Source organism: Camelus ferus, chromosome 23 (assembly GCF_009834535.1).
Source record: "Camelus ferus isolate YT-003-E chromosome 23, BCGSAC_Cfer_1.0, whole genome shotgun sequence".
Lineage (NCBI taxonomy): Eukaryota > Metazoa > Chordata > Mammalia > Artiodactyla > Camelidae > Camelus > Camelus ferus.
In genome coordinates, this window is record NC_045718.1 from 19,645,136 (window position 1) to 19,661,049 (window position 15,914).

Sequence of the window (15,914 nt, forward strand, 5' to 3'; positions counted from 1 at the left end):
GTTGACTTCAGACATTCTATATATTCTCATAAAATTTCCTTCTGAAATTTTTTTATGGGCTGTATGAAAAGGATATCCCTAAGAGATATTTTTAAAATACAATCAGAAGTCTTCACTATTGAAGGTCTCAAAACCTAAGTCCAGGTTTCACTTTGAACCCTATGACTCCTCAGTGGACTGTTTTACTGGCTTATGTTAGTGTTTGTACCTTTTCTTTTATAATACCTTTTATTTTTTGCCTAGGGATTTGATGTCTACTCAGATTTTAAAAATAATTTTCTGGTCAGCTGGTTTATCTAACTGAAAAATTTTTTTTCTGTTTTTTTTTTAAATTATGAATAATGGTACAATGAGAAATTCATGGTGTCTGGATAACTTGATTCCTGCCATGTCAGGTTTCTTGTGTTTGATGAGACACATAAAGCAGTTGTGGGAGAATGCTTGTCACTGGTATCCATAGTAACTCCAAAGATACTTTGGAACTCAGATGGATAGAGTAAGCCACAGTAATAGGTCTCATTATAAGGGCAAAATACATAAAAGGTTCAGGCATAGGCTTTTAATTAGTTTCCAAAAATAGCTAGAACTGGAAATGACGCAGTGAAGTAATATTTTTCAGTGTTAGAAATAACATGGGCAGCATTTGAAATTTGATGATTGTTTTTTTTCTTAATAAAATAAGGGAGGTGTACACTCTGAATACTCATAGTAGTATAGATTCTTAATCATAATTTGGACATGGGAAGTGTACACTGATAAAGGGAGGCTTAGTTTCATATTGATACAAATGTGGAATTTGCCTATCGTATTTAATTCTTACCCTACAACATAGTTTACTCAAAACAACACCCTTTAAAAGGTTTTTTCTTATAGATTCTAATGTACCTAGGAAATATACTTTCTGTCTACACAGTGTGCAAGAATGAGTCCATGCATATTTATTTTCAAATGCATATAAGACAGTAGCCAAAATTCTTACTGTTCAGGTATATTAAATTTTCAATCTTTTCTGAAACATATTACATTTGAATCAGTTAAAACGGGATTCTAGGAAAGTAGACTAGAATAATTAAGTATTTTCTTTTAGAGAATTATGTTGGATAAAAGATTAATAACTCTTTTAAGACAAAATTCTTTAAAGACTTCCTTTTGAATTGCAATCTGTAAAGAATAATCTTGTATTGCATTGCAGTTCAACACATTATTTCTTCCTGTTGCTATAGAAACTAATTCTGGTGCAGCTGTGATTGCTAATCAAAATTCTAACATTATACAACCTTTTTTCCCCCTTAGTGCTTCATTTTATTTTTAGTTACAAAATAAAAAATTTCAAATGATCAGTTCATAACAATGGTCAAAACATTAATGCAAATTTTTTTTAAATTTGAGCCCTTTTTTCTGAAATTAAAGAGCTATTCTCATTGTATAGTTTCAATATGAATAAAAAGAAAACAAAGCCTTTTGCTGAATTACAAAGGTTTATAATTGCTATATTACATCAACATTGTGAAGCACTTAACTGCTTCATAATCCTAAATTGCTACTATTTCAACCATCTATTTTTGAAGTGTCTAGTTACTTGGTGTTATAAAAATAAAAAAATAAAAATTCTCAGAATGCCTGAAGTCTTTTAATACTAAATGGTAATGAAAACTGCCTTATTGTTGTATTCTCAAAGAATTGAGATCACATCCCCAGCTTTATGTCATAAGTAAAAGCTAATTAGTTGTTCTCATTCTTGTCTTTATTAGTATATAACCACCACCACCACCACCCCCACCCCACCCCACCCCAAACTACACTGTTAACATTATCCAGTTAATCTATGTATAGTTTACAGGCCAGAACTGAATTACATTTTTTGTCTTTTTTAAGGATTTTTTTTCCTATTTCATGAAACAAATGTAAACATTTCTCACCAAATAATTTATTGCAATAAATGTAATACATAAATTCAGCAGGGCTTAAGCTGATTCTAAAGTTAAATCTTTGGTGTGCATTGTAGTTTCATTTACAGTATGTTATTTGCATGTATAGTAGTTAAAATTTTTATTTTCTGATTTGATACATCAAATAAGGCAAAGCTAAAATGTATCACTTCAGATTATTGATTGGTTTAAATTAAAACGCAGACATATGAACAAAGCTACTATTTTTTGTCTTTTATATGAATAAAACTGAAAACAATGAGAAATATGTAGAATTTTTTAATACAATTGTATTAATTTTTTTTCATGTACTGATGAGCATATGTATACTAGTATCGTAAAATAGTTCTTAGGGGTAATAATATGAAGCAAGACACTGAAAACTGTAAAACAGTGTTTTTAACAACTTAAATGTATACTGTGTTTATTGATTGGAGGATCAGTATTGTGAAGGTGTTTATTCTCCCCAAATTGATCTATAGATTGAATATGATCTCAGTTAAAATTCCAGCAGGTCTTTCTTTTTATTTTTTTATTTTTTGTAGCATATGACAAACTAGAATATTTATGGAAATTAAAAGGGCATAGTATAGTCAAAACTGTTGTGGAAAAGAAGAGCAAAGTTAAAGGGCTTACACTGCATGATCTCAAGATTTAGTGTAAAGCCATTCTTTCTCCTCCAGAGTTCTTACATCCAGCCAGACCCACTGATTGAGACCAACCCTTATTCTAAGCAAAGTTGAACGAAATGGACAACTATGAATTCTGTCTACTGTGAAGACTTTCCTTATCTGTTATCTTTCAGGGCCACGCATGAAAGGATTATAGCAGAACGTTCCACTTCTGGTTTGGGGCATATCATCAGACATAATTTTTTAACCCTCAGTTAACTAGTGTACTTGTGAGGCTATGCATGCAGGTTAAGCAGGATACACCAGGCATAACTGTAATACCTTTCTGAGCCTTCAGAGCCTGCTTGGTCCTTGTGCAAGATCTGCCGGTTCCCCTTGATGATGAAGTGCAGCTTGACACTCATAACTTAACAGCTAGGTGATCACATGCGATCTGCTTCATACTGGACAGGTTGGATCACATTGCTACCTGATGTCCCTTGATCTTCCAGTTAGTCTGTTTGATACTGACATTTGATCAGGAGCTATTTCTCAAAAACAAACCACTTTTTATTTAACTTACTAAATTGAGTATGATGTTTTATCAAAACCTAAAAGTCAAGACATGCGAGGCAATGAATTGATTTTCTACTCAGAAAGTAGATTGATGTGTAAGACTGTACCGTTAGAATATCAGTATCTGTATGTGAAGTATGGTTTGAATCAGGAATTATTTCAAAGCATCGGGAAAATAAAGCAAGAACAGTTAGGGTTTCAATGCGTGGTACAAAGACAGTCTGAACTCTGCTTTCTAGTAAAATGTGTCTGGAGGTGCAGAAACATCATAACTTAACAAATGCAGGCCTTCAGTGCAGTTCTGCCATCAGAGCTTCTCAGTGATACTTTTAAGCATCATGACCTACTCCAGGCATTTGACCATTGGGTTTGCTGAGTCTTAAAGTTCAAGTGTAGAACTTTTACTCCACTGTACCTGGATCATCTGGAGAGACTTTTCTTGCTCTGAGTGCTACTCAAAGCCAGTAACTTTTTATTTGACCTTATAAATGGATCAGAGCTGTATACTCAGATGTGAAATGTGCTGCTTTCAGAGTTTAGAGGCCAGCCGAAGTTTTTGTCTCCTTCTTAGCAGGAGGCAGACAAGGGGTAGCCAGTTCTCTTTGACTTTGGGAGGACTATTCTTTCTTACCCCTGGAGGCTCAAGAACTTCATTGAAGAGGCAAGCCCCTGTATTTTCATAAGACTTAGTTCTCAATTCTGTCACACACGTATATTTTACCAAGAAACCTCATCTCTCAACTCTTCTACTCTTAACAGATCGTAACAGCTGGTGTCATCTGGAGCAGGATCAAGGAGATGTAGTGTAGAATATTGGGGCAGCCAAGGTCTCTGCAAAGCAGATCGTAGTATAGAACCAGAATATTTTATTGTATTTCCCTGAAGCAGGGCAGTACAAGTATTGCTGTCCTTACCAGATGTAAACAACTTGTTACTTTTGTTCTCTCTGGTTTATCATGAAGGAAAAAGCACTTGCTAAGTTAAAGCTACACATCAAATACCAAGGCTGTCTTAATTTGCTCAGTAAGGAGACTCCATCTGGAGTGGCAACTCCAGTTGAAGTCATTTTCTAATCAAGTTTGTGAGAAGCTGCTATTGTTTAGTAGAGGCCAAACCAGTGAAGGCATTCACCAAACCTGCAGTTCTCAAGTCTCTGAGACTAATCTCTGCTTTCCCTTGGGATGTCTTGTTGCTGGAGAAAGGAAACTCCAGTGGTTTCCAGTTGTCCCTTCTGGTAGCATATAGTCACTGCTTGGAAAGCCGAAGTATGGATTCTGCCAGTTGCTAAGAGTATACGTTCTAGTTGTAAACCCAAGAACTGGAAAAATAACAGCAAGGTGATTTCTGAGACTTACTCTTAGATATTTGATGTTATCTGATGCTGTTGTATGTGGGATTGTTTTTAAATTTTACTTTCTAATTGTTCATTGTGTGTGTGTGTGTGTGTGTGTGTGTGTGCAGAAATTCAATTGATTTTTTGAAATACTGATCTCATATCCAATGTCCTTAGTAAATGTGCTTACTATAGATTATCTCTAAATTATTTTGAGGTTTCTGTATCTCGGTCATCATCTGAGAGTAATCACAGTTTTCTTCTTTCTTTCCAATCCCTTTACATCTTCTTTTTCTCACCTTATTGCACTGGCTAGAACCTCCAGTACATTGTTGAATAGAAGTGGTGATAACAGGCATCCTTGTTTCATTCCTGATCTCAAAGGTAAAGCTTTCAAAATTTCACCATTAAGCTTGATGTTTGGTATAGGACTTTTCAAAGATTCTCTTTATGAGTTTAAGGAAATTGCCTTCTATTCCTCATTTACACAGATTTTTATCATGAATGGATAATGAATTTTATCAAAAGCTTTTTAAAATCTATTACAATTATCATATTTTAACCTTTATTCTTTCAATGCAGTGAATTTGATTGTTTAATTTGCTAATGTTAAATCCATTACATTTATGGAATAACTTTCTGGTCCTTTTTACCACCTTGAGACATTTGAGTGTAAATGGCTTGAGGATCTGATGCTTCTTCACCCCTAAATATGTTAGTCTATATTTTCTGCAAACAAGAATATCCTCTTAAATAACCTTAACAGAACCATCAAAATTAAGATATTAACATAGATATATTACCATCTCACTCTTGGAACCCACTCATGGTCAACAGTTGTCCAGATAATGTGTATTGTAGTCAGGTTCTGCATCTCTGACTGGAATGCACAGAAGTGGTGCTGTGTTCCCCTCAGAGCATCTTATCAGGTGGTGCACAGTTTTGATTATCTCGTTCGTTACTCAGAATGTGCACTGTGATCTCTCCCTTAAGGAGGTGTTTTACTAGGCTTCTCCACTTAGTGACTCCTGATAATTAGGTCCTTTAGTCACAAGGTATTTGTAACTATATGCACGACCTGTTCCTCAAAATTCTTCTTATTCTTATATTTATTTATATCTAGATGGACTCATGGTTCCGTCTTTTCCTCAATATGTTTTATCAGTTGCTATAATTGTTTATTTTGAAGCTCAAATTGTTAGTGGGATTTGGTTAATGTGAACCCCCTTCAGGCTGATTTTTTTTGTCCTTTAGACATGGCCCTGATCATTCTTTGAGGGTATTCTTACTGTCAACACAATAAGCTTTTCTAGGCTTGTCTTGTATTTTCCCCTTCCCAGTCCTGGAACAAGCCATTTCTTCATGGAGTCCTTCCAGTGGTTCCTTTTAGTGCAGAACTGATTTAGAAGCCAAGGTCTGGGCACCAGGTATGCTCATTACTATCGAGGTGTTGTTCTTAAGCCCAAGAGGTGGATAGAGCTCGGATACTTAGGAATGTGTATATGTGTACTTTCATACTGCCCCCTCCCCACCCCCCATGGGTTGATGGGTTTATTTCTGTTGCTGAGTAATATTCCATTGCATGTGTATGGGAGAAAAACCAGTTTTCCCTCTACCCTTCTAGGTTCTTGTTTGAGACCCCCCCCACCCCCACCCTAATAAGACAGATTACAAGGAAAAAAATCAAACAAGTTTAATAACATGCGTACCTCCTGTATACAGGGGAGATACTCAGAAAAACGGAGTCACTCCCTGAAATGGTCTCAGGCATCACTTTAAATACCATCTTTATCTAAAAACAAAAGCAAGACCTGGGGAAGGTAGGAAATCCTTTATGACAGGTTATCACGAAAGCTCAGTAAACAAGGGTGTGTTTGTTATGCAGATTTAAGTCAGGACTTCTCTACTGATAAGAGTTAGTTGATGTTTAATCAGCCTTGTATTTCTGGTACAAAGAGGAACATACCCTTATGAATGTAGATTTTCTTGATAAATGTAAATGTCACTTACAAAAGGGCAACCTCTACTGAGTTTTCTAATTTTTTTTTTTTTTGACCAGTCAGACCATACTAATCCTTATGCCAAAGATGCCTATTTGGCGGTGACTTACTCTGCTCTCTTTGACATTGATGTACCCCAATTTGCTTATGCATTCATCTATTGAAGGACATCCTGACTTCAAGTTTTTAGCCATTATGAGCAGAGCTGCTGTGTGTAACTGCATCCTAGTTTGTGTTTGGACATAGTTTTTCAAATCACTTGCCGACATACTGGAAGCAGGATCGTTGGATCCCCAAGTAAGACTTGTTTAGCTTTGGGAAAAACTGCCAAACTGTCTTATGAAGTGGCTGTGCAGGCATTCCACCAGCAATGAGGGAGAATTCTGTTGCTTCTCACCACCAGCCTTGGGATTGTCGTATTTTTGGAGTTGAGTGGTCCTAATTGGTGTATCGTGGTATCTTGTGATTTTAATATAATTCCATAGTGGTATATGATGTTGAGCGTATTTTTATATGCTTATTTACTATCTGTTCAGATCTTTACCCATTTTTATGGGGTTATTTTAGAGTTCTTTGTATGTTATGAGTTTAAATCACTTATCAGACATGTTTTTTCTATATATTTTTCTTACAGTTTGTGGTTTATCTTTTGGCTTTCTGAATAAGGTCTTTCAGAGTAGAAATCTTTTATATAGCCCATAATATTACTTTTTTTGTGGATAGGCTTTTTGTGTTGTGTGTTAAAACTCAAAAGTCATAATCTACGTGACCAAGCCCATGGTCAGGTAGATTTTCTTCTGTTTATCTCTATAATTTTGATAGTTTTGGATTTTAAATGTGTATGAATAAATCTGAGTGAATTTATTGTAAGTTTTAAAGTTTGTGTCTCCGTTCAGTTCATTCCATATGGCTTCCAGTTGATTGTTCCTTAACTGTTTGGAGAAGTTAGGGATATTTGGCTCTATTTCAGTTTGAATTTCCAGTTTAAAGGGTTCAGTGGAACTGCCCTCTAAGCCTTCCCATTGGCTAGCTGGGACTGGAGCCCGCCTCCCCCACCTGCAGCGGGAATGCGCACGTTCTGCCCATGGACTTGGCTTCCTGTGCAGCTGACTGGAGCCGGGTCTCCTTTGGACCTGCCCGGCCTTGGGACAACAGAGGGTTATGTCCACACTTACAGTAGGAGCCCATCTCCTCAGGACCCAACAGGAGCTGCTGCAATGGAAATGGAGCTTCTGTATCGTTATTTGCTTGTTTATCCATGTATGTTGAGGTCTGTATTACTGGTTTTGGAAGGTCTCCCAGTAAAGTAGGGGATGACTGAGGTTCACCCAGGGGACAGAAAAGCTGGTGGCGGACGTTTGGGGCATGCTCATCCACATGAGCCTTCCTGGAGGCTGACATCTTGACTGGACCTGTACGCATATATTGCATCCATATTTGCACTTTATTTACTTCTGCCTATTACTGAGTTCACAATGATATCTTCAATTCTATTTCAGCACCACAGAGTTTATTCTAGTTTTTTCCCATTCCATGTCTGTAACTCAATTTTCAAACACTGAGAGACCTGGCTCCCATTAATCTTAATATGTTTATTATTTGATCACCACCCCTCATCACTGTGCACACGGCCCTTTCACCCCAGTTAGGTTCTTACATCCCACGTAGCCTTTCCCGTTTGTGGATGTCCTCGTGACCCTCAGAACATGGACTCTGATACCCGGGGCAAGCGCAGACTTCCTGCTTGGGCTCTGCTGTGTACTCCAGGACTTCCCCTTTTCCCCATATGGTTGCCTTCCTCTCCCCACTGGGGCTCTGACAGCACGCTCTAGGCTACCCTCAGACGTGGGTATCCTCTTCATCCAGCTGAGGCTTTGGTCTTCCTGTGTCAGGCCACCTGCCTGTGTGGATGCCCTCCCCAACCTTCCTGGGCTTGACAGCTCACACCAGTCTGCCCTCCCTGGCTCTGATCCAGCACGGACTCTGACTCCTCTTCCCACAGTGGAGACACACTTCTCGTTCATTCTCCTTGGGCTCTGTTGCCCCAGGCTAAGCTGCCCCTCCATGGGGACCTTTCTTATCCTACCGAGGCTCAGGCTCCCATGCTGGATCTTTCTCCCCCAGCTTGGGCTCCATCGTGCTGCACAGGGCTGCCCATGTGTGGGTGCCCTCTTCACCTGACATAAGCACTGACACCTCACCTCTGGCCTCTCCCTAAATGAAGGCGCTCCTCACCCTACTTGGGCCCTGACGTATGACTCTGGGCCACTGCGGCTTCTTGTGCTGCCACCAGTGCAGATCACAGCCTCCTTCTGTCCCACTGAATAGCTGTAGGACTAATACATTTCCAAAAAGGGAAGAACAGAGGGAAAGCTTGCTATCTTTTTAATGCCTGAAGGCTTTGACATGATGTCCTCTCTTTTATTCTTGATATTAATAATTTATGCCATCTCTCTCTTGCTTCCTGACTAGTCTCTTCTAGCACTTTATCAATTTCATTAGTGTTCTTGGTGAAGTTTATTTCAGTTTGCTGATGCTTTCGTTGTTTGCATGTTTTGTTTCTGATTTCTGTTCTTTCATTCCTTCTACTTTCTTTGAGTTTAACTTGTTTTTTAAATTTTTAACCTCTTGAAATGGCTACTTAGATTACTATTTTTCACCTTCCTCTCTCCCCTGCCTTCCCCAATATATGCAGTTAGGCCTCTGAATTCCTTTCTTAGCCACATTCCACAATAATATATATGGATTATTTTAAATTATTATTTTCAGTATATTTTCTGATCTCTAGTTATTTTATCTAAGTTTCTATAGATTTTTTAGTTATATTTTTGTTTCTGATTTCTAGTTTTATTCCACTGTGATCAGAAAACGTCCTCTTTATGCTTCCAGTTTTGCAAAATATGTTGAGCCTTACTATATTACCCAGTATGTGATCGATTTTGGCAAATTTCCACAGGCATTTGGAAAGAAATGTGAATTCTACAGATATTGAATAGTCGCTGCTTTTTAGAGCTGCAGTTCCCAAACTTCGAAAACCACTATCTTAAAACATCGTATTAAGAACTCCAGGTCATATTCCAGATATGCATACATCCTGTTTTTTTCTATGGTAGGAAGATAGTTTGTCTTGGTTTGTAGGTGCTGCGCAATATGCAAATGGAAAACTAAGATGCTCGAAATACATTCGTGCATGAACTCTTCTATGTGTATAGCACTTCCATGAAATGAGATCTGAAATTGGGTTGTAAAACAAGGGATAAAGTAATAGTGGGGCATCATCATTTTGGTGTTGGATAGTCCCACTAGAAGTTTCTCCCTAAGGTTGGATGTATGCAGTGTCATTAAACAACTCTAATATGAATTGTGTTATTTTATAAAAACAATTATCTTAAAAATTTTCCAGTATCAACTAAGTTTAAATCAACTCTTAGATATTACACTCAGTAGGCAATATGAAGCAGTTGTCAACTAGAGAAAAAAGATATTATTGCAAAAGTTAAAAAGGAAAGGAGAAATTCTCATAATTATCTTTTTAATGAATTTTCTACTCCAAATATATTTGGTGTTCACTTTGGAGAGTAGCGTGCAAAAGTAAAATAGACATAAAGAGGAAAGTGTGGTGTTATTATTTTCAAAGCTTTGAGAATTTATATGATAATATGTAATATATAAACTTACATATATGATTTATGTATCCCAATATTTATCTATATCATATATATCTAATTTATATGTTTTAAAATATTTTATATATTCCGCTTCACAGCTTTGAAATTGTTTCTCTCAAATCCAGAAACAGTATTGAAGTCTGCCCCTGGAACCTACTTAGCATGTTTAAGTATCCTGAACTTCTTTTGGGTAACTTGTGCCTTGGTCTTTGGAGCAGTTACACTAAATCTAAGAGCCAGGTGGCTAGAGCTCAGTTGTGTAAATGCCGTAGTTCGTGGCAGCTAGACAGGGACTTGATGTATTAAAAAGTAAACCAAAGATTGTAAGGTATAATTACCAGACAGAAATTTTATTGTTCTGGCCACATCAAAAGGAAGTTTCAAAAGGATTATTGAAGTAGAACAGCTATCGAGGAAAACTGAGCCACAGAGATAACATATTTTAATAAAAATGAAAACTGAAAATGATTGCCAAACTGAAGGATAAGGAAGGCAAGGACTTGATCGTATTGATTTTTCTAGCCAACATCCTTTATCTTCCTCCTTCTTGGAATCTTTAGGCACCTACTTTTTTGCTTTGTTTGGTTTAATATGTGTGTGTATTTTTATACTCCCAATAGTTGATAAGCTTTTGGAAGGGAAGTATTGAGTCATTCTTCACTTTTCTTTTTCCAGTTTTATTGAGGTATAATTGACAAATACCTTTGTATTAGTCCAAGATGCACGACTCAATGGTTTGATATATGTAAATATTGCAAAATGATTATCACAGTAAGTTTAGTTAACATCAGTCACCTTGTACAGTTATAAATTTTTTCTTCTGATAAGAACTTTTACTTACTTTTATTCTGCTCTCTTAGCAACTTTTAAATATACAATACAGTACTGTTAACTGTAGTCACCGTGCTTACATTACATCCCCAGGACTTACTTATCTTATAACTGGAAGTTCGTACCTTTTGGCCGCCTGTGATCACTCCTTTCCCCCACCTCCCAGTCCTGCCTCTGGCAACCACCAATCTGTTCTCTGCATCTATGAATTCAGGTTTTTTAGAGTCTACATATAAGTGACATCATGCAGTATTTACCTTTTTCTTTGTGACTCATTTCACTTAGCATAATACCCTTCAGGGCCATCCCTGTTGTCACAAATGGCAGAATTTCCTTCTTTTTTATGGCTGAATAATAATGCATTGTGTATATAAATCACATTATCTTTATCTATTCATTCATTGATGGACACTTAGGTTGTTTCTATGTCTTGGTTATTATAAATACTTCAGTGAGTATGGGTGTGCAAATATCTTTTCTTTACCTATATAGTTCCATTACAAATTTTAGGATTTTTTTTTCTATTTTTGTGAAAAAAGTGCCATTGGAATTTTGATAGCAATTGCATTGAACCTATAAATTGCTTCAAGTAGTATGAACATTTTAAGAATATCCTTTCAATCATGAGCACCAAATATCTTTCCATTTATTTGTGTCATCTTCTGTTTCTTTCATCTGTGTTTTTTAATTCTGAGTGTATAGGTTTTTTTTTTTTACCTCCTTGGTTAAATTTATTCCTTGGTACTTTCTTCTTTTTAATGTAATTATAAATGCGATTTTTTCCTTTAATTTCTTTTTATGACAATTCATTGTTAGTGAATAGAAACACGACTGATTTTTTATATTGATTTTGTATCCTGCAACTGTACTGATTAGGTTTATTAGTTCTCACAGTTTTCGGGGGGGACTCTTTATGGTTTTCTATATGTTATATTTTGTTATCTGCAAGTAGAGATAGCTTTACTCCTTCCTTTCCAATTTGGATGTCTTTTTCTTCCTCGTCTAATTGCTCTGCCTAGGACGTCCAGTACCATGTTGAATAAAAGTGGTGAGAGTCAGCATTCTTGTTTTGTTCCTGATCTTAGAGGAAAAGCTTTTAGCTTTTCACTGTTGAGTATGATGCTAGCTGTGTGCTTGTCATATATAGATTTTATTATGTTGATATATGTGCTCTCTATACCCAGTTTGTCGAGAGCTTTTATCATGAAGGATGTTGAATTTTGCTAAATGCTTTTTCTGTATCTATTGAGGTGATCATATTATTTTTATATTTCATTTTGTTAATATATTACAGTATATTGTATTTCCATACATTGAGTCATCCTCACATCCCTGGAATAACTCCTACTTGATCGTGATGCATGATCCTTGTAATGTATAATTGAATTCAGTTTGTTAGCATTCTGAGAGGACTCTCCCATTTGTTGGTCTATAATTTTCTTTTTCTGTAGTGTCCTTGTGTGGCTTTGGGTAATGCTGGCCTGGTAAAATGAGTTTGAATATCGCTCTTCGCCTGTCTTTTGCAAGAGTCTGAGAAGGAACGGTATTAATTCTTCTTTAAGTGTTTGATGGAATTCACCAGTGAAGCCATCCAGTCCTGGACTTCTGTTCGTTGGGAATTTTATTACTGGTTCAATCTCCTTACTAGTGGTTGGTTTTTTCAGAGCTTATATTTCTTCATGATTCAGTCTTGGTAGATTGTATTTTTCTAGGACTTCATCCATTTATTCTAGGTTATCCCACTTGTTGGCATATAATTTTTCATAGTAATCTCATGATCATTTTTATCCATGGTGTATCAGTTGTAATTTCTCTTCTTTCATGTCTAATTTGAATCCTCTCTCTTTTTCCCTTGGTGAGTAGTGTGTACTCCTTTCCATACAGATATGAACAGTGAAACTGACCCCATCTCCAGCTTCAATTTAATGGCTTCTGATTGATCTAAGCCAGTAATGGTACTCACATCCCTCCTACCACAGATAGGTTTAGAAGTAGACATGTGAGCCAGTTCTGTCCAGTGAAATCTGTGGGGCAGTATGCTAAGAGACTTCTGGGAAAGATCATTTCTTTTTGAAAAAATTAAGGTAAAGGAATATTTAGAATGCTTTTTCTTAGAAGTACTACATTGGGAAATTTTTAATTGATTTATGTTACGGTAAATATTTAAGTATTACAATTTAATTAATAATTCAGTGACTGATTAAAATTTTTAAAGGGGGAGAAGACATTGGTTTAATGATTTAAAAAACTGTCAGTAGAGAATATATTTAGACAACAGAAAATTCAAATATCAGGTTTTTTTGATTTTGCTTTTTTTTAACAAAGGCATCAGGAAGTTTGGAGATAGCTACTTAGTGATGTTTCAGATGCCCAGACTCTTCCCGATCTGCTCCTGCTTCGTCACCCCTAGCTTTCATTCCCGTGCTTGCTACTTCATGGCTGCAAGATGAGGGCTGTACCTCCAAGCAGGCAGAAGAGGAAAGGAAAGGCCAGTGTATGAAAGGGACATGCCAGTTGAGTCTGCCTGCTTTTATCAGAACAAAATCTTTCCTGGAAGTCCTATTCTGAAATTTAGAATATTGTGTTTCATTGGCTGCTACTTATAATTCGTCTATTTAATCTATCTTCTCTTCTCAAATTTAGCTTCAACTAAGTTGTCATTAACTTTTCTATGTTGTGCTTGTATTTTCTAAAGTTAATATGTTAGACTCACAAGGTGAGACATTTGATTTTCTTTTTCCAAAATTAGGGCTTCAGAGCAAATACAGTAAATTTGTGCTACGTTCATGCAAATTAATATTTTTCATTTGAACTAGACATTGTGGTAATTTTTAAATGAGTTTTATGGTTCTTACGTAAAGTTTTTCTGTCTTCAAAAGAACAGAAGACCTGTTGAACATTTGAACTGAACTCCATTTAAGAATTACAAATACAAACTACCTTTTTTCAGATTCCCTTTTGAGGAAGGAGACTCACAGTCCATTAAAAGAAAGAAGTTTAAATTTAATATCTGATATTGCATTCAGGATTTATCTACACAGATTTAACTATTCTTAAATTGTATACTGAACTCTATTTCCTTACATACCTCCCTGCCCCCACCTCTGTCCTGTTTATTTTCAGTAATTTTATTTGTTCAGTAAGTTTATTTTCAGTAATTTACTGAAAATGTTTTATTTATTTTTATTTAGTTAGTTTATTTTTAATTTTCAGTAAGTTTATTTTCAGTAATTTAGATAAATTATTGAGATAAAGATTAAAAACATGATTTAAGATGGAAAGAAAACGTGTTCTCAAATTAACTGCTGGAGGTGGAAATGCCTGCTGTAGACAAGGTGGAGTGTACTTTAGAGTGTACAGATGCAGGGTGGGCTGGAGCAGAGAGGACCTCCTCATAATGGAAATGGGGTGGATGCAGACTTCAGTCTTTGCTGAGCGATGGGGAGTTAGGCCTTGATTCACAGTGTACCTCATTTTAGGATGCTGGATCCAGGGTAGATATGGAAAAGTTGTGTCTAACGCTGCTAAGGTGAATGCTAGTTTAAGTCCGTCTCAGTAATTGAAAAAAATAAATGAGGTTTATATTGTTTTACCTACCATATTTTTAACCTATTATGGCCAGAGAGGCCACAGACCATAAGGGAATACATGGAGTTTGTATGCTTTAGGGTTGTTTTGAAAGAAAGAACTAAATAAATAATCTATTTCACTAAAATTTATTGCTCTTCCATTTTTATAGTACATAACAGGATACCTCTTAGTATATGACCTTTATTTTTCCAAGCCTTATTGTGCTGGAGGAGAGGAATGGGAAACCAGATTGTTTTATCTCTGCATCTGAGCTAGGGAAGAGGAAAACTAATTAATAAATCTAGTAGTTACCTTGCCACAAAAGTTTTAATCCAGTTTTTTTAAGTTATTTTCAATTATTGTGGACTGTACTGCATGTTGAGGCTAATTGGAAACAGTGACCAGATTCTTAATCATTATCAGGAAACTGCATTCAGAGAATGAGAAGAACACCCCCACTGGATGAATTGCAGCCACCACCATATCAGGATGACAGTGGTTCTCCCCACCTCTCATGTACACCCTCAGAAATTGGGGACAGTAAATGTGAATTTTCCCACTGCAGCAACAGTCCGAGATGCTCATATAACAAGTGCCCGAGTGAAGGAAGCACAGGTCATGAAATAGGAAGTTTTCATAATAAAGGATATGAAGAAGATGTTCCAAGTGACAGCACTGCAGTCCTGAGCCCTGAAGTAAGTAAAAGCATGTAGAATTTTTAAATGAATGGTATTTGGAAGATGATAATCCTGTGCGTCTCTTCTCCTCTTGGTCAGGTTCTATCACTATCTTGTCCTTTGTGGCTTTTGATACCAGTTTCTGTTATTGATCTAATCTTTATCCAGCAGACTTTTCAGGGCTGTCCCGACCACCCTTCAGCTCCACTCTAAAGGAGGATGGGTAGCCAGAAATGAGAGCAATACGTGAGATACTGAAAAGTATCTCCTCTCAGGTTTTAATCCTCAAGATAGGGTTTAAAAATTTTTTTTGAACATTTTATACAAAACACTCTGGAATTACTTACCCGTTTCTTTCATCTTGAGGTTCCTATTTAGGTTTGTGTTTATTTTTTAAATTATTTTATTTGGATATTTTTACTATTGAGAGGTTGCCCTTTTATGTTTTACAAGTCTTTCAAAATAATGTTTTTACATTTTCATACCATGGAAAATGGAAGGGACAAATGATGCTCAGCTTTACTAATAAAATTTTAATTCATGGCATCATGCATTTAGGAGTGGTTGGTTGGTTGGTTGTGTTTTAAATTGTTTCCTTTTTTGGACCAAAAATGTGAAAACAACAATAAAAATAGATGTGTTAAACTTTTGAAGTCTTTACATGTTAAAGGATTTGTTTTAATCTTTCTATGCTGATGAAAACTATAAAGGTGCTTACTG

General features: G+C 36.2%; 1 protein-coding gene across 3 annotated transcripts in view; it reads left to right on the plus strand.

Annotated features, from left to right (window-relative positions):
- Nucleotides 1–15,914, plus strand: part of SYT14 (synaptotagmin 14) — a 138,876-nt gene that overhangs the window by 81,742 nt on the left and 41,220 nt on the right. For all 3 annotated transcript variants that reach the window (XM_032466395.1, XM_032466396.1, XM_032466397.1), the window contains one exon: nt 14,941–15,212. In XM_032466395.1, coding sequence (XP_032322286.1) covers nt 14,941–15,212 — 272 coding nt within the window. The remainder of the gene's footprint in view (nt 1–14,940; nt 15,213–15,914) is intronic.